Here is a 23,326-nt window from a genome sequence, read left to right on the forward strand (position 1 = left end):
CTTAGAAACCCAAAGCAATTGATATTTAACATATTACTATTCCTCAATATCCTAACTTTACATTTATCCTGTTTTGATTTGATATTCAGCCTTTAAACCAGTATTTTCAGTAAAACATTTTTTTTTATCACCTCCTAAACGTATAAATGATAGGTTCTGAGTCATTTCCAATGAAGTTTACAAACCATGACCTATCTTGCTTTGCATTTTTCTGGGAATCAGGCTCAAGTATAGGGGTTGTTTTCTCTTTTTGATGCAAGTATGCCTGTTTGAACATGCATTCATGCAAGTTTTGTTATACTTGACAGGTCCTGTGAATGTGAGCTATGAGACCTGCTGCATGCGTTTGATAAAGATACTTACACTCCGAGCTTTTCCAGGACATTATAGTGGTCAGTAAGTTTATCCTCAGTGTTGATGGTCACAGTCATATACTCCACTGGTTTCTCATCACACGACTCTCCTTTGAAAGACAGCATACTTTCATTCACCGTGGGTCTAAAATGGATTGCATACCCTTTGGTAATGACTTTAAACATGTTCTTCCTGTTTACAATTTGGTTTCTGAACCTTGTTCCCATAAATTGTGGGAAGAGATTAGTTTCAAATTACAAGCAAATAGTGTGCTAAATGAAAAAATATAATAAAGAGCTATTGGTCTAGCGTAAAAGATACATTACAGGAATAGTTCACCCAAAAATAAAAACTTGCAACATCTATTTACCCTCAGGCCATGCAAGTAATTTTAACTTAAACCCATATTCCATAATAATGCTTCCTCTAGTGAAATCTTAATCCACTGACATATTTGTTTAGACCTGTTTTGGACTGGTTTTTTTGCTTGTAAACAGTGCATAATCTGTGCATATTTCTCTCTTGATTGAGATAAAATGACATTTTCATTGGAGGAAGCAATCTTTTAAACTCGTCTTTTAGCCTGAAGCAACAGTTTGAAGGTAAAAACATCTTAACCATGGATTTGTTTCTTATAAACATGCAGCCTTTCACTTCACAAGATATAACTGATGTATTTTATTTTTATCAGCTGTTTGGACTGTCATTTTGATGGTGAGCAAGTCTGAATGTGAATACATTTTCATTTTTGTGTGAATTATTTCTTTAAGTCATCAAAACTTTTATATAATTTCAGAAAAAGTTCAAAACTAGCTCACCTGGGTTCTCCATCCTGATTGGCTGGGACTCTTGGCTCGGTTCGCTGACCCCCACAGCGTTGTAGGCCCTGACCCGGAAGCAGTATTCTCCTTGAGGCTTGAGTCCTGAGGTCACCCTAAATGAGGTGCTCTTGCACTGAGCTGTGAGCTCTCTCCACTGGTCGGTTGCACCTGGGCTTTCACAAACCTCGACCACGTATCCCGTTACAGCACTGCCGCCATCGTAGGACGGCCCAGACCAAGACAAAACAAGAGAGTGAGAGGAGAGGATGTATGCCACAGGACAGGAGGCAGGAGGCTGAGGCAGGTCTGGATAAAATCACAAACACAAACACACCAATCATCAAATGGTTACGCAGGATTCGTAAAACTTTTACTTAATGATTCCAAAAATTACCAATGACATTCAGGGTCACTGTGTGTTGTGCTGAACTTTTGCGATCTCGTACAAATATCGTGTAACGTCCAGAGTCCTCAGGAACGGCTTCGGAAATCACCAGAGAACTGCTTTCGTTGCAGGACTTGATATGAAACTTGGAGCTTTCCACCACCTTCAGAAAGACACATCCTTATAAACACACAAACAGGAGGACCAACAGAATGCAACATGTCTGGATTAATCGATTCTGATATTTTAATGGAATTAATTACATAATGTGGTAATTAATTAATATGATTAATCGCAAAATCAAATTTGGCTGTTAAAATACACTCACAAGATTATTTAAAGTCATTATTGTGCAGCTCTGGAAAGAAATATTTTAATCAACATCAAATCTATTTATTAGGCTACAATGGCCTAACATAAACTGCTGAAAATATAAAAGAAGATAAAAACATGCTGATAAAACATCTCAGCATTTTTTGTTCATACAATGAAAGTCATTGCTAACTAAAACAGCTGAGTTACCAACAGTCTTCAAAATACCTTCATGTTCCACAAAAAAAGTAAGTTATACAGGTTTGAAACAATATGAGAGTGAGTAAATGACAGAATTTTCATTTTTGGGCAAAGTACCCTATTATTTATTTAAATATAGAAAAAAAATATATAACTGCCAGTGGCAGTTATTGAGTCATTCATTTATTTGATTTCAAATGGCTGATTCATTCAGTAATTAAAGGGATAGTTTAACCAAAAATGAAAATTATCCCCTGATTTACTCACCCTCGAGCCATCCTAGGTGTATGTGACTTTTTTATTTTAGACGAATACAATCAGAGTCATGTTAAAATATGTTCTGGCTCTTCCAAGCTTTATAATTATAAGTACAAAAAAAGGATTTGTAAAGAAAATGTTTGCTAACTTGGTTCTTGCGAGACTAGCATATTTTTGTAAATATGGAGCACTTTCGCGGAGTGCTTTTTATGATGGATGGATGCACTTTATTGGACTTCACAATCTCAACAGCCATTCACTGCCATTATAAAGTTTGGAAGAGCCAGGACATTTATTAATGAAACTCTTGATTATTCGTCTGAAAGAAGAACATAACAAAAACTCATACAGGGCATTTTTGCCCCAATATCTTGAATTTTAGGGGCACATAGCTGCATTTATGGACTATATCGGCCCTAGAACATGTTCGTCAACTCAACTGTTTGAAATGTAAGATGACGTACTGGGGCCAGTTGCATGAACTTAGCCTCTCTGTTAAGATAGTGTCTTAAGAACTAGTTTGACCAATTAGCAGTTAAGTAAGGGATTATCAGTCTTATATTTTGGATTTAACCTAGGCTAATAAATTTTTGGACCAGTTTCAAAGAAAAAAAATTAATGGCTAACATTTAAGATTAGTCTAAACCAGCCCGTAACCAGCCCCAGGTCTAGGTCAGTGTGAGTGCTTTAACAGCATTATGATAACTAATTTAATAAATGAATGCAATAAATTGACAACTGTAGTTCTTCTTTACCTCTTTTCTGTTATAGACCCAGCAAGAAGCTACAGAAGAGCTGCCTTTGAACACACACTTCAAATGGGCCGCCTCTCCAACATGCACCTCCAGACGATCTAATGGATCTACAAACTGCAGGGGAGGTGCTGTAAACACAAAAACACAGGTGCTGAGAATCACAAATGTCACAAATTCATCTAGGCAACAAAAAGATTAAATGCAGAGAAAACAGACTTTTGATTAGAATAGAAATTCAAAAAAATAGGACAATATAAACTACTTTTTCTTCAATTTATAGTATATATAATTTTGTATATTACATTCAAACTAATTTCTTTTGCACAAAACATTATTCTATGAGAAAACCAATGACCTTTCTTTCATACAGTACAGATATTAAAATTTAGACCATATTTGCGTTCATGCATTTGGCAGATGCTTCTATCTAAAGCAACTTACACTGCATTCAAGATATCCGTTTTTATCAGTTCTTGCCTTTCCTGGAAATTGAACCATGCTCTATTTGAACTACAGGAAGGCTGTTGCATATACTGTGTATGTGATAAATATGAAAGCAAACTGTGAAACTGCAATTATTCAAATTAACACACTTAGCTGAACTTGGCCAGCTTGATAAAAGTCTGTTGCTAATGACCTCATGGTCCTTAAACAGGCCTATTATTAATACAGACTGACCACAGATAACAGTGTGTTTTACATGGACGATCAAAACACTGAAAAAATCACCCAGCATTCAGTGCTGAAGTGCCCAACCCAATTACAAAAAGAAGTACCAAAGAAATGATAACAATTATGACAACATCTTATGACGTGGAGTGTTTTGATGCTCATAATCTGAGAAATTCTTATTTTTAAACCAGTTTGTGCTAAGATTAAACTGTTTATCTACAGTACAGACCAAAAGTTTGGACATACCTTTGAACCAAAGTTTTCTTTATTTTCATGACCATGAAAATTGTAGATTCACACTGAAGGCATCAAAAGTATGAATTAACACGTGTGGAATTATATACATAACAAAAAAGTGTGAAACAACTGAAAATATGTCATATTCTAGGTTCTTCAAAGTAGCCACCTTTTGCTTTGATTACTGCTTTGCGGGCTCTTGGCATTCTCTTGATGAGCTTCAAGAGGTAGTCACCTGAAATGGTTTTCAATTCACAGGTGTGCCCTGTCAGGTTTAATAAGTGGGATTTCTTGCCTTATAAATGGGGTTGGGACCATCAGTTGTGTTGTGCAGAAGTATATATATATATATATATATATATATATATATATATATAATTAAATATTTTATAGAATTAAATATAATTCCACATGTGTTAATTCATAGTTTTGATGCCTTCAGTGTGAATCTACAATTTTCATAGTCATGAAAATAAAGAAAACTCTTTGAATGAGAAGGTGTGTCCAAACTTTTGGTCTGTACTGCATCTGTAAGATATAAATACACACCAAATTTGATGTTAAATGTTGATGTTAAAGGTTTTTCGAGGAATGGTAGGTTTTATGAAGATTATTGCTTTGGACAACAAGGATTACAGTCTTTAAAAGGATTAAAGATAAACATTAGTAGTTAGGACACATAAGACTACTTCCTGTTGTACTGTGTACAACACTAACAGACTCTGAAGGAGCCAGACAATCTGGAAGTTAAGATCAGCGGAGTGAAACACAGACTGCTCGGAGCAATCTTTGTTTTACTGCAAATGACTCCTTTTTGAAGCAGGTCACAGTGGTTATACTTTAACTCGCAATTCCAGACAAAATGCATTAAAAACATTTTGCGATTAGACTATTAAGAAAAGCAGGTGTGGGTGTTTGTGTGGGAGGGTATAGATCATATGGCCCTTAAGACATGAGAATCACTTGAAAGAATCACTAGAATCCAAAAATGCAACAACAATATGAAGTTACAGTATGGAAGAAGAGGGTAAGAACAAGTAAATGGTATGACTCAAAGAGCTTAAAAGGAGCAAATGTAGAACTGAAAGTGCCAGACAGACATGCTGATGATCTTACCTGTACTGGAGCTGCTCCTTCTTTTGACAAGCACTTCTGTAACAAGACAAATATGTAAAGAATCAGCTGTCGGTTAGGTTGCTTTTGTGTTAAAGAGCATGCAGGAGATAACATACGCTTTGCCTATCATACAAGGGAGGAGTCAAGTGATCAGGTGTGGGTGTCTAAGAAAAATATTCAACAAATTAATGAGGAAATGCTCAACATAACAAAACCATTAGTATGTCAATCAGTCAGGATATGCTCTTTTTACATTTGGATGTTTCTTATGTTTATATTTTTGTATAGAGCTAGCTTGTTATATAAGCATTACATAAACTATGTGTAATAATTACATAGAGTGTTTAGATTTTAAATAAAACAGTATTAGCAAGTGACACCAGCCTAATGACTGTGATATGTGAGCTTTGGAGGAACAAAATTGTTCCTCCAAAATTGTTTTTAAATGACATTTCCAACATTTGAATGCATGAGATTACTTTGTGCATGGGCAGGGCTATTGTTTGCGACATACCTCTCTTAAGTGCTGGAGAGCTTGTTATAGGACTTCCTGTCTGAGGTATTTGTGGTGACTGTAGGCCTTTAAAAACACTCATGTCATCTGGGACGGACTGAGATGAGTTTAAGAACCCGCTTGGTGTGGCAGGAGTGTGAGGATGAGAGGAATTAGGGTGAGAGTGAGATGTGGTAATATTACGGATCCCAATAATTGTTTCATAGTCTGGAGTTGATCCGGTTTGTTTTGGTTTGAAGAGAGACAGAGGGAGAATATGGTGTGGTTGCATGTGAGTATCAGGAGCAAAAGGAAGTAAATAATTAAATGAGAGAGAGAGAAAGAGTGAGACAGGCATTACACAAGGTAATTAACATTGATAATCCTGTTCACACCTCTTTAAAATATGTAAACAGAAATACATGCACTGTGCTAAAAAATTAAACTAGGGCTGTCAAACGATTAATCACGATTAATCGCATCCAAAATAAAAGTTTGTTTACATACTAAATGTGTGTTTACTGTGTATATTTATTATGAATATATAAATACACACACATACATGCATAGATTAAAACAAATATTTATATGTATGAATAGTTATACTTGTATTTAATTTAGATTATATACAAAAATATAAATGTTTTATATTTAAATCTAAAATATTTTTCTTTAATAAACATGTATGTGTGTGTATTTATATATACATAATATATACACAAGGTACACACACATATAGTATGTAATCATAAACTTTTATTTTGGATGCGATTAATCGTTTGACAGCCCTAAATGAAACTGTCCCATACACATGAAGTTAAAAGTTTTTGAACAGGAAGATTTGTAATGTTTTTTAAAGAAGTCTCTTCTGCTCACAGAGCCTGCATTTATTTGATCCAAAGTACTGCAAAAACAGTACAATTTTGAAATATTTTCACTAATTAAAATAACGGTTTTCTATTTTAATATAGTTCTTAAAATGTAATTTATTCCTGTTATCAAAGCTTAAATTTCAGCATCATTACTCCAGTCTTCAGTGTCACATGATACTTTAGAAATCATTCTAATAAGCTGATTTGTTTTTATTAATATTATTAACAATATTTAAAGCAGCTGAGTGCACTTTTTCAGGATTCTTTGATAAATAGAAAAATCCGAAGATTAGCATTTGTAACATTATGCACTATACCATTTATTTAGACATTTATAATGTTACAAAAGATTTATGTCTAATTCATATAAATGCTGTTCTTCTGAACTTTCTATTCATCAAAGAAACCTGAACAAATTATACTCAGCTGTTGTCAACATAATAATAATAATAATAATAATAATAATAATAATAATGTTTTCCTGAGCAGCAAATCAGAATATTAGAATGATTTCTGAAGGATCATGTGACTGGAGTAATGATGCAAAAAAATCAGCATTGTAATCACAGAAATAATTTACATTTCAAAATATATTCAAATAAAAAGCAGTTGTTTTAAATAGTAAAAATATTGCAGAATCGTACTGCTTTTGCTGAACTTTGGATGAAATAAAAACAGGCTTTCTGAGGAGAAGAGACTACTGTTCAAAAACGTTTGACTGGTAGTGTACTTTTAATAGACATTTATGGCTCTTGTCAAAGAGCTATACATTACACTTTAGACTAAGGTTGATTTAGAGTTTATACTTACCTCTAATACACACTGCTGCACTGCTGGATGTTTTTCCTGCTGTGTTTTCGGCCACACATGTAAAAGCCCCGGCATCCTCCGGGAGACATTCTCTAATTACCAAAGTCACCACTCCATCTACTAATGAGGATTTACCAAACAGCACAGCCTCACCTGTTGTGGTACAAATGGACAAAAAGAGGGAAACAAAGGTAGAGAAAGAGTGACTTTATGGCATTAGGAATAGATAAATTAGATCAGATGCCTATTTTACACAATTGGTTTGATTCTTTAGGGTCATAAAATGTCTGCAACAATGGTCGTGTAAAACAACACCCTTTTTACCTTGTCAAATACAGCTCTGTTTACAGCGACCCGTTTCGGTGCTATCTCTTTAAATGATAATGAGCAACTGCTCACTCCACCCCTCTCTTCTGTTTTTTTTGTGTGTATTTGGTGGCGCAAGACTGTTATGTTCACTTTTACATCCAACTCAAAACACTCGCATTGGTTACTAAACATTGTTGTCGCTACAGCTGCTCGAGCGCAAAAAAAATAATGGACAGCGTATAACTGGCAAAGGGCAGAAATATGTTAATACAGGACAGTTTGTCAGCGGCCGTGCTTACTACTCAAAAAATCAAAATGACTTGATAATGGAGACTGTTTAGTTTTTTGGGGGATTAAAAAAAGTAGTGAATGGATTTTTATCATTGTAGGGTGGTTGTGTCCACATACTGCTAAGACACATTTATATGCAAACACCATGTAAAAGTGCATTTTGCATCCGATAGGGATTTTTCCATTCCCTGTAGGAAGCAGGAACTTGCAAATGAAAACAACAAATGCATACACATACTGTAATTATATATCCAGTTTATTTATAGTTAGTGTACATACAGTGGTAGCCAAAATTCTTAGAACACTAGTATTTGCACTAGTCAGTTATATATTTTGCTGTAGTGTGTCAGTATGAAATATTAATTTACATTTCCAAACATTCATATCTGCTACTAATACACTACAGCAAAAGATATAAATAACTGCCTTAAAAAATAACTGACATTTTTAGTTGTTGAAAATACTAGTGTTCTAATCATTTTGACCACCACTGTATTCATACTCAGACTCAGATGTTCTAAGTAGCAAAATCAGTATAAAACTACAACAATAACAAACTGAACTCACCATTATGAAGCCAGGAAATATTGATTGGCTGGCTCCCTGTGATAGTCCCTTTCAGTGTGATGTCATTTCCTTCATCCACTATACAGTCTTCAAGGGGCTCAGTAAAATGAGGTGGATCCAGACCACTAGTATGGCTGTGTTTACCACTCACTAGTTTGACAGAAGAAAGCAGAGTGAGATTAGTCATATTTTTTTTTATTAAACAATATTGAGGTATGTTTTTCCTCTTGCAGCACTGTGTTTGTAACGCATCGCAGTAGGAAGTGACTTCATGTTCATATCTTTCTTTCTTCAGTCGAAAAGAAATTAAGGATTTTGAGGAAAACATTCCAGGATTTTTCTCCATATAGTGGACTTCAATGGGTTGAAGGTTTCAGTGCAGTTTCAATGATGCTTCAAAGGGCTCTACAAGATCCCAGCTGAGGTATAAGGGTCTCGTGTAGAGAAACAATTAGTCATTTTCTAAAATAAATTTTTGCACTAGCTCGACCTCACACAGGTCACGTGTGAGTATTTATAAAGTGAACATGCAAAAAAAGGTAAAATTATGATGTTGGACGATTATGAAGTTGGTGGAAAAAGTTTTTTACCCTAACTTTTTGAACCTAGATGAAGAACTAACCATGCGTGACCTTTCCAAAATGATTGTGTAATGCAGTGGTTTTCAATCCTGGTCCTTTAAACGTTAATGACCAAACCTATCATTATAAAAGTTCATAATGTTTCTGCACATGAAATATAACGCGGATAACATTAATAAAATATTTTTTTATCAGGTTACAGACTGATTATTTATCACTCAAACCCATTTCTCTACCTGTCCGTTGGTCGCGCATATCCTCCATGTTTGTAGTTTTTTAACACTTTTTATGCGTGTTTGTAGTTCTAATCGAATCCTCGTTCACCGCGCAATGTGTTGTGGGCAATATTAGCCGCTAGAGTGTGCATTGATCCGCACTTCGAATTCCGAAGTTAAGTAGTAGACCATCCGGGAATCTTTGGAATACTTTTTTAAACATACTACGATTTGGGACATACTAATTCTATTTTTGAATACTATTTAGGACGGATAGTATGCGAATTGGGACGCAGCCAGCAACACAAAATGTGCAGAGCAGTGGGTCCCCAGGACCAGGATTGAGAACCACTGGTGTAATGCATGAAGACGTCCATACGTAATGCAGAGCTAGTGCAAGATGAGCATTTGTGGTTAAAAAGTTAATATAAATATTAATTTTTAAGAAAATGACCAGTCGTTTCACTAGATAAGACCCTTATTCCTCAACTGGGATTGTATAGAGGTCTTTGAAGCTGCATTGAAACTGCAATTTGGACCTTCAACCCATTAATGTCATCGAAGTCCACTATATGAAGAAAAGTCCTGGAATGTTTTCCTCAAAAACCTTCATTTCTTTTTGACTAAAGAAAGAAAGACATGAGATTTCAGATGACACAGGGGTGAGTAAATTGTCAGGAATCTTTTATTCTGGAAGTGAACTAACCCTTAAAATTACTCTTTAAAGGTGCCATAGAATGGAAAACTGTATTTACCTTGGCATAGTTGAATAATAACAGTTGTGTACATGGACATGACATACCATGAGTCTCAAACACCATCATTTCCTCCTTCTTATATAAATCTGGTGTTTGCAAAAAAAACACTGAAAAATAGGCTAATACTAACATAACAGCGACTATTACGTAATAGTTGCGATCATTAATAGTTACGGCCCTAACCAGGGACGTGCACAGACATTTTGAGGGGCAGGGGCTCAAGTGAAATAAAGGGCACTTCTCATAATTAGGTATTTTTATTTTTATTTTAACAAAAAAGTATATATATTAACGCAACACTGACTTCCTTTAAAAAAAATAATTTAAAAAGTTAATTTTATCTTCCTCAAACTCATGCAATTGTTTAATTTTCAAAAGATGTCTACAAAATAATCAGTTCACACAGAAACCATGGTCTCCTTAGTATTCACTGGGTTTATAGAGCAGCAAAGGAAACCATTCCACAATGTGCATGTTTTGAAAACATTTTCTATGCTACTAGTTTCAAGTATATATTTAGATTAGAATAACCAAAACAACTTATTTCTACTCAGTTTTATTGATTAATGTACCCAGGTGTGCCGTAGGTGTCCTGAAAAGTAAAGCCAAAAGTTTTCGATCGCCCCCCGGTGGCTGGCTGCAGTATAGGTCATAAACCCCGCCCTCTCCATGTAATATAATGGGACGTGAGCCAAACTAAATAATCGAATTACATTTCAAATAATTTTTTTCCAAAGATGATTTCCATCGTGTGAGGTAGTTCTTATAATGCTGATTCGTGATCAGGTGTTCGTTTTTCTAATAAGTTCGCTAGTAAAAAAAGTAGTTATTTGATACTATAAAAACGGGGTGTGGTGTCATGATTGTGATCGTGCGATTGGGTCTGCGGGAGTTTGGGCGGGACTTTTGACACCGCGGCTCCGCCTCACGACACTACTGCGCATGCTCTGGCTCCAAACGAACCTCTACCAAAGAGTATAGAAGTACTCTACTGCGCATGCTCTGGCTTCAGAACTCCTGACCTGATATTTAGATATACTATTCTTTAATAAATATATTTGTTTGTCAGGGAAGCTGTGCGCAAACAGGAATATATATTATTTAAAAAAAAAAAAAAAAAAAAGCACCCCAGAAAAAAGGGCACTTTCTCTCCAGGAATAAAAAGGGCAGGTGCTCAAGCCCCCTTTGATGTCTATGTGTGCACGTGCCTGGCCCTAACATATGTATAGCCGAATCATCAGTAGTTCTGCAGCTAGTCTATTGTGAAAAAAAAAACAAAGCGAGGACAATAGCGAAAATGGCAGATCACGAAAATAAATGTTATGTTCCAGGTTGTGCAGGGGATGTTAAGCGCAGAGATGGTTGGTGTCTGTAACTTACTCAGAAAGGCAAGGAAAACAAATAAGGCGATCTAATAAAATAAGGCGAGCCACTGAAGGGACATGATTAGCTTAATGCTAGCGGTAGCCTGTTACATTGCAGTATATAGATTTCACTTACCACATAAACAGAGAAATGACTGCGCTGATGATGGCGAATGATTTACAGATCCTGAGCATCACTAACAAGCATCTAAACTTATGTGGTAAGTACTGCCGCTGCAGTATAACGTTACACAGAGCACATGCGATCACAAAAGTGAAAGTAAAATGATGGTGCATTCAAAATGGCAGAAGTACTGAAATGAGCCGCTTGGTGAAACAGCCAATCAGAGCAGAGCTCATCATTATTATTCATGAACCTTCCAAATAAGGTAATAACAGACCATTTCATTCTAGGGACAAATCCTGTGGTTGTAAATGGACGTGTAAAACTGTTTCTGGAAAATTTTTGCCCTTTCCTATGTCATATGCCTTCTATGTAGATATCAGAGAACAATTTAAAATATTGTATCAATGCATTCTATGGCACCTTAAAGCTGATTTCTTCCAACACGCTGATTCATTGAGGGACTAAACGCTTCTGTAAATCATTGAATTGTTTACCCAACCATTTTGTTAAAAAACACTGATTCCTGACACTGGGTAGAATTTTTATTGGTGAAGAAAAATGTACAAAATAGTTGGCATCAGTGGCGGTTCTACACGGAGGCCAAGGGAGGCCCGTGCCCCTGTAGACATGTCCTTGGCCACCCCTGTGGCCCCCCCGTACTGACCAAATAAAATAAAATAAATTAATTATGGTTTTACACACGAGCGCCAAAAGCGGAACTAATGCGACGCATCGTTCTACTTAAATGGGTAAATTAGAGCGGCGCACACAAACACTGCAGCAACAATTAGAACTACTCTCGGATAGAGGAGCTACGATTTATTTCTCCTGTTGTAAGAGTCGAAAGTAAGCAAAACAATTTCATTTCGTGAGTGACTTGTTGTTCTTGCACATAACCGTGTTACTTTTGTTTTTCACACTGATAATTAAATCAAGTTTGTAAATGGCTTTGTAAAATCTTTGTTAACGTTAGTTAATAAAAATATACAGCTGTTCATTGTTCAGGGTGGCCGCGGATCCTTAAAAAGTCTTAAATTCCGTTGTCCTAAAATAAGGCCTTTAAATGTCTTAATTTGTCTTAAATCTAAATCCAAGGGTCTTAATTTTTTTACACTTTGAAAAGGAAAAGTTTATCGTTTTGAGGAGAATCTCCTGCGCAGGTTCTAAATCTGTTCTGTTGCTAGACAAGCGCTTGCTTGACAACGCCTCAGTGTTGCCAGATTTAGCGGGTTTCCGCCCAACTACACGCATTTGAATCGCAGATTAGCTGTTAAATTTAACCATCATAGAGTAAAAGTTTATAATTAGCACATGTTTTTACGTTGCCGCACACAACTGGCGCGAGCACGCGCAGAGAGAGAGAGAGGAGAGAGAGGCGCGCGGCGCAATTCACACAGATTGATTCCTCTTTAACTGCTATTTGAACGGAAACGTACATACCAAGTCATGTCTTGATACCCGTTTTGGTATTCTGTTTAACAGTCGTTTATGTCTTCAGTGAACCGAAACAGCTGAGAAAGAGATGCGTGCCAGTATTCGGTTTGGGCATTTGGCCTTAAAGAGACAGCGTCCTATAAATACCTGCAGTGAGAAACACTAGTTATTTTACAATTAATTATTAAATTTCCCCTCCTGAATACTAGTGTTATTGATTTTATTACTAACTTTATGTTGTATTCATTTACACTTGTCATTTGTGTAATTGTTCTTGTTTTGTTACTGAACTTTAGTTCAGATAGTAGTTTTTGCTGTGGATGAGAAGTAGCCTACCTAAAGTAAGCATTCAGTAATTAGGAAAAAACAAACTTTTTTTTTTTTTTGCTGATCCGAAAAATGATCCGATCCATGACTCAAAATCCGTGTTTGTTACACTGTTACATTGGCTTTAAAGTGTGTGAGAGCCTTGACTTTGTCATGGAATAGAAAATAATTTCTTCTTCTGGAATAGTGTTTTCTGTTGAATATTCCCAAGAATAATCAGTTAAATAAAATAATAATTTAAAATATCTTCATAGTTTTGTGCTAGACTTTTGCGGGACTTTCAATTTTGTCTTAAATTTTGTTTGAAAATGGTATTAAAAAGTCTTAAAATGTCTTAAATTTAACTTGGTCAAACCTGTAGACACCCTGTTGTTAGTTCATGATCAAGTGCCGGTTTAGTTCTGCTGAAACTCTACACCTCTGAGAACTCTCTCATTAAAACAAAGAAAGTGTAGACATGACGTAAATAAGAGATTAATTGTACTGTGTAAATGTGATTTCATTACCTTTTATTAACGTTGAGAGATTGCGATGAACTACAGTAATGTATGAGTGACAGCTTTCCAGTGATTGTAAGGGGAGCGCGCACTTTTAAGACTATAATTAATTCAGAATTTGAATTCATTTATTCATGGATTCACTCTCTGATAACGCAACATCGCCATTGCTATCGTGCAGCACATAGGCTATACATCAGTTACACAAACTAAGAGAAGGTAAAGCAGGTGCTTACTCATCAAAATATGTCTAAACAGCCGCACTGCACGTGTCGACACGCGCCCGTGAGTAAACATTATTTTTTTCTTTCACCATGCAGCAAACGTAAAAAATAATTAAACCGTTTAACTTATAGTACTTCTTACTGTCGATTAACAGTGAACGGTCAATATGAGCATCCCTAAAATGTTTGTATGATTTTAAAGTAAAATAAAGTTTATAATCTTTAAATATCACTTGTTGTCATTTTTTAATGTGCCCCTCTGGTTAAACACTGGCCCCTCCTTGGCCCCCCTAGTCAAATTTGTCTAGAACCGCCACTGAGAACAGTCAAACCTAAAATTATTCAGACACCAGATATAATTATTGATTTTTTTTAATAGTTTGTTTATGTAAGTGAGGATAGCATAAAGTAAACTGTGACATATTATACCCAAAAATTCTTCAAACTTTCAGACACTTTGACCTAACCATGTTTTGCTTAAGTGTTTTTCTTTAAATGCTAATGCAACCTTTTTACACCACAAACTGAACAAAATTAAGCATTGCTTGGTAACTGGTCAACAAAGTATTGATAGTTGTGTAAATATTGTCATACTAACAGTTGTCTTAATTTTTGCTTGATTGTAATCCATTACATACCTTTTTATCTGACACTATCAAGATGAATTTTTTCTAACCCCCGAGTTCTTGTCACATTTTATGACCATTTTCTAAACTATAGCGAATAAACTAATAATGTGAAAAATGTAGAGGACGCCTGAATAAATTTTGGTTTGACTGTATATATACTTCTACAGCATTTAATAATCTTAGTTAATGTTAATTTCTGCATTAACTAAGGCATTATTAAAATTAGAAGCTGTGTTTGTTAACATTAGTAAATGAACTATGAACTAACATGAACAAACAATGGGCCACTGTATTTTTATTAACATTAACAAAGATTGTTCATATTAGTTAATACATTAATAATGTTAACTAATGAACCTTGGAAGGCGTTACCATGCAAATAATAAGATATTAAGTCCCACTTGTAAGATATAATGTTATAAATTATTTATTTTTAATTTATTTATTACTCTGAGGTAAAACAGGCTTTCATAGCATACAGCTGCTATTTGGAAATGTATGTAGAAAGTAGGTTTCGTGAAAAAAAAAAAACTCTTTTTGACAATTGTTTTATATTTATATTACCAATTAAATAAATAACAGAAATGTGTATATTGTAGATACCAGGAACTTCATTTCCAGTCAAAAACCAAAAATTATGCAGACACCAGATATAATTTTTGATGTTTTTTTTTACTAGTGGGTGCAGGACTATAGTTCATTTATATAAGTGATGATAACAAATTAAAGTAAACTGTGACATATTATACCCAACAAAATCTTCATACAGTGGGCTACTAGTAAAATTGATATTTGGGACCAAAATTATTCAGACACTTTCATTTAGACCTGACCTTAACAAATGACACCTTATTGTACAGTGTTACCATTTGCATTCATAATTGAAATGTTTGGAGTAAATACTATTTCAGTTTTTCTACTTTAAAATGTTGTGTTTAATTCAATAGGTTACTTTTAGTTTCTTTCTTTATGCCACAGCCATATCACCCTGCAGCCCAAGATCGGTTGTTCACTGAAGCTAAGCAGGGCTGAGCCTGGTCAGTACCTGGATGGGAGACCTCCTGGGAAAACTAGGTTGCTGTTGGAAGAGGTGTTAGTGAGGCCAGCAGGGGGTGCTCACCCTGTGGTCTATGTGGGCCCTAATACCCCAGTATAGTGATGGGGACACTATACTGTAAAAAGCACCGTCCTTCGGATGAGACGTTAAACCGAGGTCCTGACTCTCCGTGGTCACAAAAAATCCCATGGCACTTCTCGTAAAAAGAGTAGGGGTGTAACCCCGGTGTCCTGGCCAAATTCTCTCCTCTGGCCCTAGTCAATCATGGCCTCCTAATAATCCCCTTCCATTCAATTGGCTATATCACTCTCTCCTCTCCACCTGTAGCTGGTGTGTGGTGAGCGCACCGGCGCCGTTGTACTGTGGCTGCCGACGCATCATCCAAGTGGGTGCTGCACACTGGTGGTGGTTGAGGAGAGATCCCCCATATGATTGTAAAGCGCTTTGGGTGTACGGAAATGCACAATAAAAGCGCTATACAAATGCTTCATTCATTCATTCATTCATTCATTCTTTGTAACTGTGAAATTGACTAGCAATTTCTAAGTGAAAATAGTTTCGACACTATTTTTTTCAGTCTCTGCACTGACTAAAAGGCAATTGTGAAATTAATTTTAAAATGAGTAAAACTTAATATAGTGAGATATGATGTAAATTACAATAAATTATGTTGCAGCTGGTATGATTTCTCATACCATTCTGAACGTCATCTCACAATTACCTTTTTAAATTTGATTTTGAACAAGGAAGAAATGTCTTCCATAATATTCTAGGTAGCAGTTCACAAAAGAAAGTAATCTTTGTATGACAGAAAAAGTTCTTGCTTGACATTCTGTGCATGGTACTCTCCATACATAAGCTGATTGGGGAGAGGGCAATGGAATAGGAATTTCCCACACGGCGACAAGGCTGTAGCATTCTGACAGGTGCCTGTTGGAATTGGACAATCTCAGGTTGCGGAGTGTTATAGTCTGTGAATTGTGTGTGGGTGTACTGGACATTACTTCAGGGCTTCATAACTCCAAACAACAAAAGGCTGTAGAACTGTATAAATCACATAAATCCCGTAAACTTTCTCTGTCTTTTGAGGTCTTTTACAGAAACTACAAACAGCCCAGATATGTCAAAGTCATCCACACTGATTATACCAAATACAAATAATACAAATAATTTCTGAGAATAAATTCTGACTTCTGTTTACCAGACCTTTCTTCCCGTATTGTTTTCTGTTTCTACGTACTAATCAAGAATTCAGCCCAACAGCTACTAACATCTCCAAAACAAAGCTCACTCTCAAAACGGCTTTGACGTTTTGATGCGATGCAATACAAATTCAGAAATTTCAATACATCATTAGATGGTGATATTCAGAATAAAGAACCCTACTGTGCTTGTCTATCCTGGTGGGGACAAACCTACATGTGGTAGGCTCACAATAACATCAACTGCTTTAAACCATATTCCCAAGTGCAACAGCTCTGATCTCTTTAGACGTATGAAAATCAGCTCCTCAGTCAGCCTCATGTTCAGTGACATTTCACAGTATCGCTGGAGATACACCATTGAACCCCAGTTGTAATAGCACCTACGTTGCAGAGGGTGAATCAATATGACAGGGCAGGCCAGGGTTACACCAAGAACATCTGTGCTAAAACTAACAATATCTCATGAAAAAAAGACAAGACATAGCCAATGTGCCACCTGGCACGTAATGGAATCTTAATAGATTGATAAAATGAAGAATTGAATAGAAACCGTTATGGTTAGATGGTTTTCTAGAATACCTTATTATGATACACTGTTTCTCTTAAAATTGTTTTAGTTAAACTATATTAAATGTAGATTACTTTCAATTAAAAAACTATTATTTTCTTATATCAGTGTTCAGTGAATGAAGATATGACCCTGGACCACAAAACCAGTCGTAAATAGGTATATTTGTAGCAATAGCCGACAATACAAAATATGGGTCAGAGTTATTGATTTTTCTTTTATGCCAAAAATCATTTGGATATTAAGTGAAGATCATGTTCCATGAAGATACTTTGTACATTTTCTACCTTAAATATATCAAAACTTATTTTTTTTATTAGTAATATGCATTGGTAAGAACTTAATTTGGACAACTTTAAAGGCAATTTTTCTCAATATTTAGATTTTTTTGCACCCTCAGATTCCAGATTTTCAAATAATTGTATCTCGGCCAAATAGGGTCCTATCCTAACAAACCATACATCAATGGAAAGCTTATTTATTCAGATTTAAATGATAAATACATCTCAATTTAAAAAAATGGACCCTTATGACTGGTTTTGTGGTCCATGGTCACATATAATATACTGGACATACTAGAACTACTTCTGAAGATTAATTCAGAGTTAAATTCTGATGTCAGTGGATGGACAAACACAACATACTACGCACAAAAACACACCGAAGTCAATTGTGCCACCCATCTCACTTCCATCCAATCCCACCAGCATCCCAGCATCCATGCATCCCTGTGGCTAGTCTGCTCCCTGCCCATATCTCCTGCTCTACAACCTGGCTTCAATACAACCAGATCCCCTCCTGCTCCATCTTTAAAGCACCAGACTAGACCACTTCCCTGAACCAACTGATCTTTGATCCCAGAGCGGGAACCAGGTTTCCTGGGGATCGGGGGGCTAGCACTCATCACCCTGCCCCTGCCTGACTCACCTGGGTCATGAGAAGGGAGCAGCTGGGTTGAGGGTGTTCAGCAGGCCCTCCGCAGATGGATGGCTTGATGCGCAGTCTCGCTCATTAGTAGTTTGGCACACCTGACAGGTCTGTGAATCCCTGAGAGGGGACTTCATCTCGCCTGCTATCAACGACAGTTTTGGCTTGATTTCGGGGTCTGTGAGAGAAACTCTAGAATTGTAATTAGTAAATAAAAACACATTCTATGTAGGATTTTATGAGAGTCAACATCTAAAACAAGTCTTCTACATAGTTAAAATCTTTCCGAATTGTACTAAACAGAACAATTTTAAACATATGTAACTTTTGAGTAACTCCATGAAAGGTTCTAATCTGTGTTTTGAGCAAATTAAACCAGCAAACAAATTTCACTCAATCTTCTGAAGCTCAATAACTGTAATTTGCTTCTAACCAAGCACGCTGAATTTTTCTAGTTTAACATTGTCAAAGTCAAAGAGGAATATTTTGGGTTGAGCTGCTGGGAGACAATTGGCTCAACCATATAATTTGACCACAAAGAGAAAAGCACACACAGTTTTTTGTTATCACACTGGGAATTCAAATAAAACCACCATGTGCGGTAGCATCAAAATGAACATCATCCAAATGTGCTCCTGTCCATAGAGGGGTGAAAAAAAGGTGGGAACGAGTGCATCTGTCTCCGCTAAAAACACGCACAGCCACACACACCAAGATTTCTCAGGTATACTTATCAGTCTCTAGGTGGCAGTGTTGTCATGCCACCAGCAACATGGACGCCACATGCCTCAGAAACTCTAGAGATCTATAGTCTCTTATTTAAAAAGCAACGAAGCGCAAGGCAATGAAGTCTTTCATTGATCACAGACATCACACTTTTTTCCCCTCTTTCTCTCTCAAACCTTTTCTTCTTCTCCTGTCATGGCAAATATTCACCTTACCCAGTGAAGCAAATTGCTGACACCTTTTTAAGAAGTGACAACTGTGTATATTTCATGATAGCAAATTCCATTTTCATATCAAGCGAGACGAGAATACAATTTTCACTTCATTTAATCAAGGTGGGGACTTCTATGGGTTATGGCACTTAAAGCTGTCAGAAGTTTAAGATGCACTATTGCTGTCAATCTCACACCCTGATACTTAATGAAGGAGTTAATTCAAAAACTTTCTAATTAGTGCGGAGAAGGTGAAGCTTTGCGTTATTAAACTAAAGTTTGGTTTTTTTAGAATAGTGTGTGTTCTTTGCTACACGATATAGACTTTAGATTAGATGGAATTCAATTAGTTGCTATTACTTAAGTAGTAGTACAAAGCTAATCCACAATTTGACAAGAAGATGAAAAATGAATACTTTATAGTCTAAAACAAATGTTTTTTAAAGAATTCAATAAACCAAAAAACTATTCAATTATTTATAATAAGCATTTTATATTATTTAGTTTAGCTCGACAAGCCAAGTACTGCAACAACTTTCTCACTTTCTAATGGTGTGAATGACAGTTGCGTGGACTGAGCGAGTTGGTAGCGTTGGCCTCCGCCATTCAGTCTGAAACCCCAAATTCTTTCACATACCACTCTGTAGGCCTGTTTGTCCCCAAACACTGACTAGCAACCCCCACAATGCCGTTCTATCCTTCTACACCCAGCCCGTAACACGCACACACATTTGCGGCATCGTCATTTTAAAGCTAACGCTAATTTGAGAGAACATACTAAGTATGTTAAGTGAATTCAGTTTTTCTTCTAAACACATGAACATGTCTAATAAATGAGGGATTGAAACTGACAGGATTGGGACAGTGAACGTGAGGTAGTTTTGGAAGAGAGCATGGAATGATGGGTAAGAGACAAATGTGAGACATCACACCAGTACATAAACAAAAAACGACTCAGTAGTGAAACGGAGAAGTCAGAAAGAGCAAGTAAATAGAGAAGGACACAAAGAAAAAATCTATACAAACACTAAGAAAGAATAAAGTTTTGCCATCTTAAAAAGTTTTTCAAACTTGCCTGAATGCAAATTCAACAACTTACACATGAAATTCTGAAACTCATTTAGAACAAAAGAACATTTAGATTTTAGAACTGCCGATTGGTCTAACATGACGTCCATCCTAAATTCTTCTGAACTCCGAGTAACCCTGGACCTTCCCAGCACGTGGGAAAGATGCTAAAAGTTTAGACTTGTCAGTCAAGGGCAGGAATTCCAATAGACAGTTGAGGAATTCCTTAGGTTGCATTATTTAGCTTCTTTTATTTGTGTGCAGGGAGGAAAATGTTAATAATCAGCGAGCGAAGAAGAAAATGACACCTGTCATACCAGTGAACCACATTCAAACTGATGTACCTCAATAAGGTTGTCAATCTAAAGTAAAACTATGGCTACATCCCTCAAGCCCACACCATCCACTTACCTGTCTCAGGTGTTCCTGGATGTTCCCAAGAGACTCCCTCTAAAGGGCCTTCATGAACCCCTATCACAGTCACCCATTTCCGAGGCCTCCACAGATGCCTCCAGTGAAAACACTGAACTTCTCGGTTGTCCATGTGGTAAAAGCATCTTCTCACATCCGTACTCCACGCATACTGATCCATATAACGAGGCAACACCTGACCTGTCAACAGAACGAAGCTTCACCAAGGAACCAACATCCAGCTCCTGCCCGAGTGTTGGCCACCATCAGGGCTGTGTACGTATATATAGAGGGCCCCCCCAACGTCAGGACTCACAGGCACACCTGAATGGGCTCGAAGTGTGCCTAACTAGCTGCACACCGTGTCATGGTGTGCTCTGATTGCCTTATCTTCTCATTTATCACAGATGAATTGGAACCAGCCTTGCTGAAAGCTCCTTTCATTGTTGGGGAATGAAAAACTGTGTGAAGCCCGGTGTGCATCTGAACAAGGGGCCTTCTGTCAACCCCGAGTGGGTGAGGAAGAAAGGTGAGTGGAGAGGAAGAAAAGAGAGAGGTGGAGAAAGAGAGAAGGGAGAGAGAGGTAATGAATAAATGTGAGTGAAAAGCAAGATTATGTCAGCCTCACAAGTTATTGAGTAGATTCCCCGAAAGGTAACAGTGAACCATGATGCTTAACAACGGTGCTTCACACTAACCAACCATAGGGCGAAGTGAGCATGTTTCCGCCAAGTTAGCGCCCTGCCAAGCTCATCTACAACAGCTTTGGTCGGTGTTAAAATGAAATCAACAAACAAACAAAAACGTGAGGTGTGTGTTTCTCTCCACGGAAGACTTGCAGCACTCATCAGTCACGCATAGATTTAATTTGCAAGTTTTGACAGGCAATGGCTGTATGCCTAACGCCATAAGCCGCTGCTGTAAATGAGATGCAGATTGTAGAACCACTAGCGTTACAGCACAGGAGACGTGTGTTACTATCAGTTGTGGACAAGTTGTTTAAAGAGCACCCTATCCAACGCCCAATGTTTTGGACTCTGTCGAGACTTGGCCAAGCTGGCGAGGCTTGCTCCATCCCTCAGGGCCTGATTTAAGACCTTCTTCTCCTAAATATCGATGCCTATCTGAATTTGGCTCAGCACGGTACAGAGGAGAGTGACAAGTGCACCACTGACGAACTTTAAGCAAATCTCTCACAGCTGCTTTGCTCTCCAGTGATCCCATTAAATTGACAGCGCTCACCTAAGGGGGGTTGCCGACAAAAGTCTCCACATGGCAAAACCGCCATGGTGATTTTGCACCCCGGAACCTTAATAGGACATCTTCACCATGGCCTATGAAAAAACTGTTCAAAAGGGAGGCTGCCACAGCTGAGAAGAAGGGTACTTCCAAAATCTGGAGCGATGTTTTAATTGCCTGGATAAGGTGCAACGCTAATATGGATAGTGGCAAGGCAATTGAGAGTTCCTCATCCTTTCCCACCCCCTAAATCAATGCACACTTTTACAGAATAGCTTGTGAGTCATGCCTGCCCTTATATAAAGTGAGGTAGCTGTGCATTAGATATGCTGCCGGAATCTTCTGCTTGGGCGAGTGGACTGAGAACGATGTGAATTGTTAATGCCTTTCTGCCTCAGTTCACGCCTGCTGATTGATCAACTCGCAACTGTATCTACTCTTTCTTCCATGAAATCCGGAGTTAGTGTCTGTGTGTGCGTGCGTGGGGGAGACGGGTTCATCAGATTTCGGGTTAAATTGAGAGTGAAGGAGGTTTGCTGTGTAGATAGAGAGAAGGGGGGAAAGACATGTTGGGGCCCAGCCTCCAAGCAGCATGGGCCCTAAAGGAGGACATTCAGAGGCACTCCGCCGATCACACGCTCCCTGAACTCCAATGGGACCCAAATTGCATGGGATGTGTGGGTCTTTTCCCAACATATTTATATCCTTTACTCTTTACAAATCCACTCAAACGCGCATGCCGCTGACTGGCAATGGGGTGGGTGACAGGGTGGGTGGAGGGTTAACAGAACAGTGCTGTAATACAAGAAGGCTTATTTGATTTTGGATGCACACAGCACAAGCTGCCTCATAAATAATGCATACTACTGTACAAACAGGGAGCTGTGCGGTGACTTGTTGCTTTGTGTTTGATTCCGCCAAGATAGGATTATTCGGTAGAGACAGAAACAGTCCTGTGAAGCTCCTGCGTCGGTATTAGAATACAGAATTTGGCTTTGTACTTCAAGTGTCAATAAAACTAGAGTCCTTTGACTTGTCTTCTTGGGAACCAAGTATGCCTAGAAAGAAAGGGAAAAAAAATATTGAATTAGACTTAGGACCAAAGCAGGTGACAGTCAAAGGAGGTTCAGAGGTGCTGAAGTGTGCATATGCTCGCAAGTGTGGGTTTGGTAACCACAATCACACTTGGCTATGGCGTTGTTCTCCACAGTAAAGGTTAGTGACAGACTGGTCCCCAGTGCTCAACGCAATCACTGCAAAGGTGTCAGAGAGGAGATCTTCTGCATATGAGCTACCACGACTGG

General features: G+C 37.4%; 1 protein-coding gene across 1 annotated transcript in view; it reads right to left on the minus strand.

The window, feature by feature from the left end:
• The window catches only part of mylk5 (myosin, light chain kinase 5), a 54,076-nt gene that overhangs the window by 6,808 nt on the left and 23,942 nt on the right, over window positions 1–23,326 (minus strand). The window contains exons 2-9 of the mRNA XM_073818506.1: window positions 8,454–8,603; window positions 7,287–7,439; window positions 5,626–5,832; window positions 5,112–5,147; window positions 3,087–3,214; window positions 1,570–1,723; window positions 1,173–1,481; window positions 364–463 (exon numbers count right to left, since the gene is read on the minus strand). Coding sequence (XP_073674607.1) covers window positions 364–463; window positions 1,173–1,481; window positions 1,570–1,723; window positions 3,087–3,214; window positions 5,112–5,147; window positions 5,626–5,832; window positions 7,287–7,439; window positions 8,454–8,603 — 1,237 coding nt within the window. The remainder of the gene's footprint in view (window positions 1–363; window positions 464–1,172; window positions 1,482–1,569; window positions 1,724–3,086; window positions 3,215–5,111; window positions 5,148–5,625; window positions 5,833–7,286; window positions 7,440–8,453; window positions 8,604–23,326) is intronic.

This window comes from Garra rufa, chromosome 1 (assembly GCF_049309525.1).
Source record: "Garra rufa chromosome 1, GarRuf1.0, whole genome shotgun sequence".
Taxonomy (NCBI): Eukaryota; Metazoa; Chordata; class Actinopteri; order Cypriniformes; family Cyprinidae; genus Garra; species Garra rufa.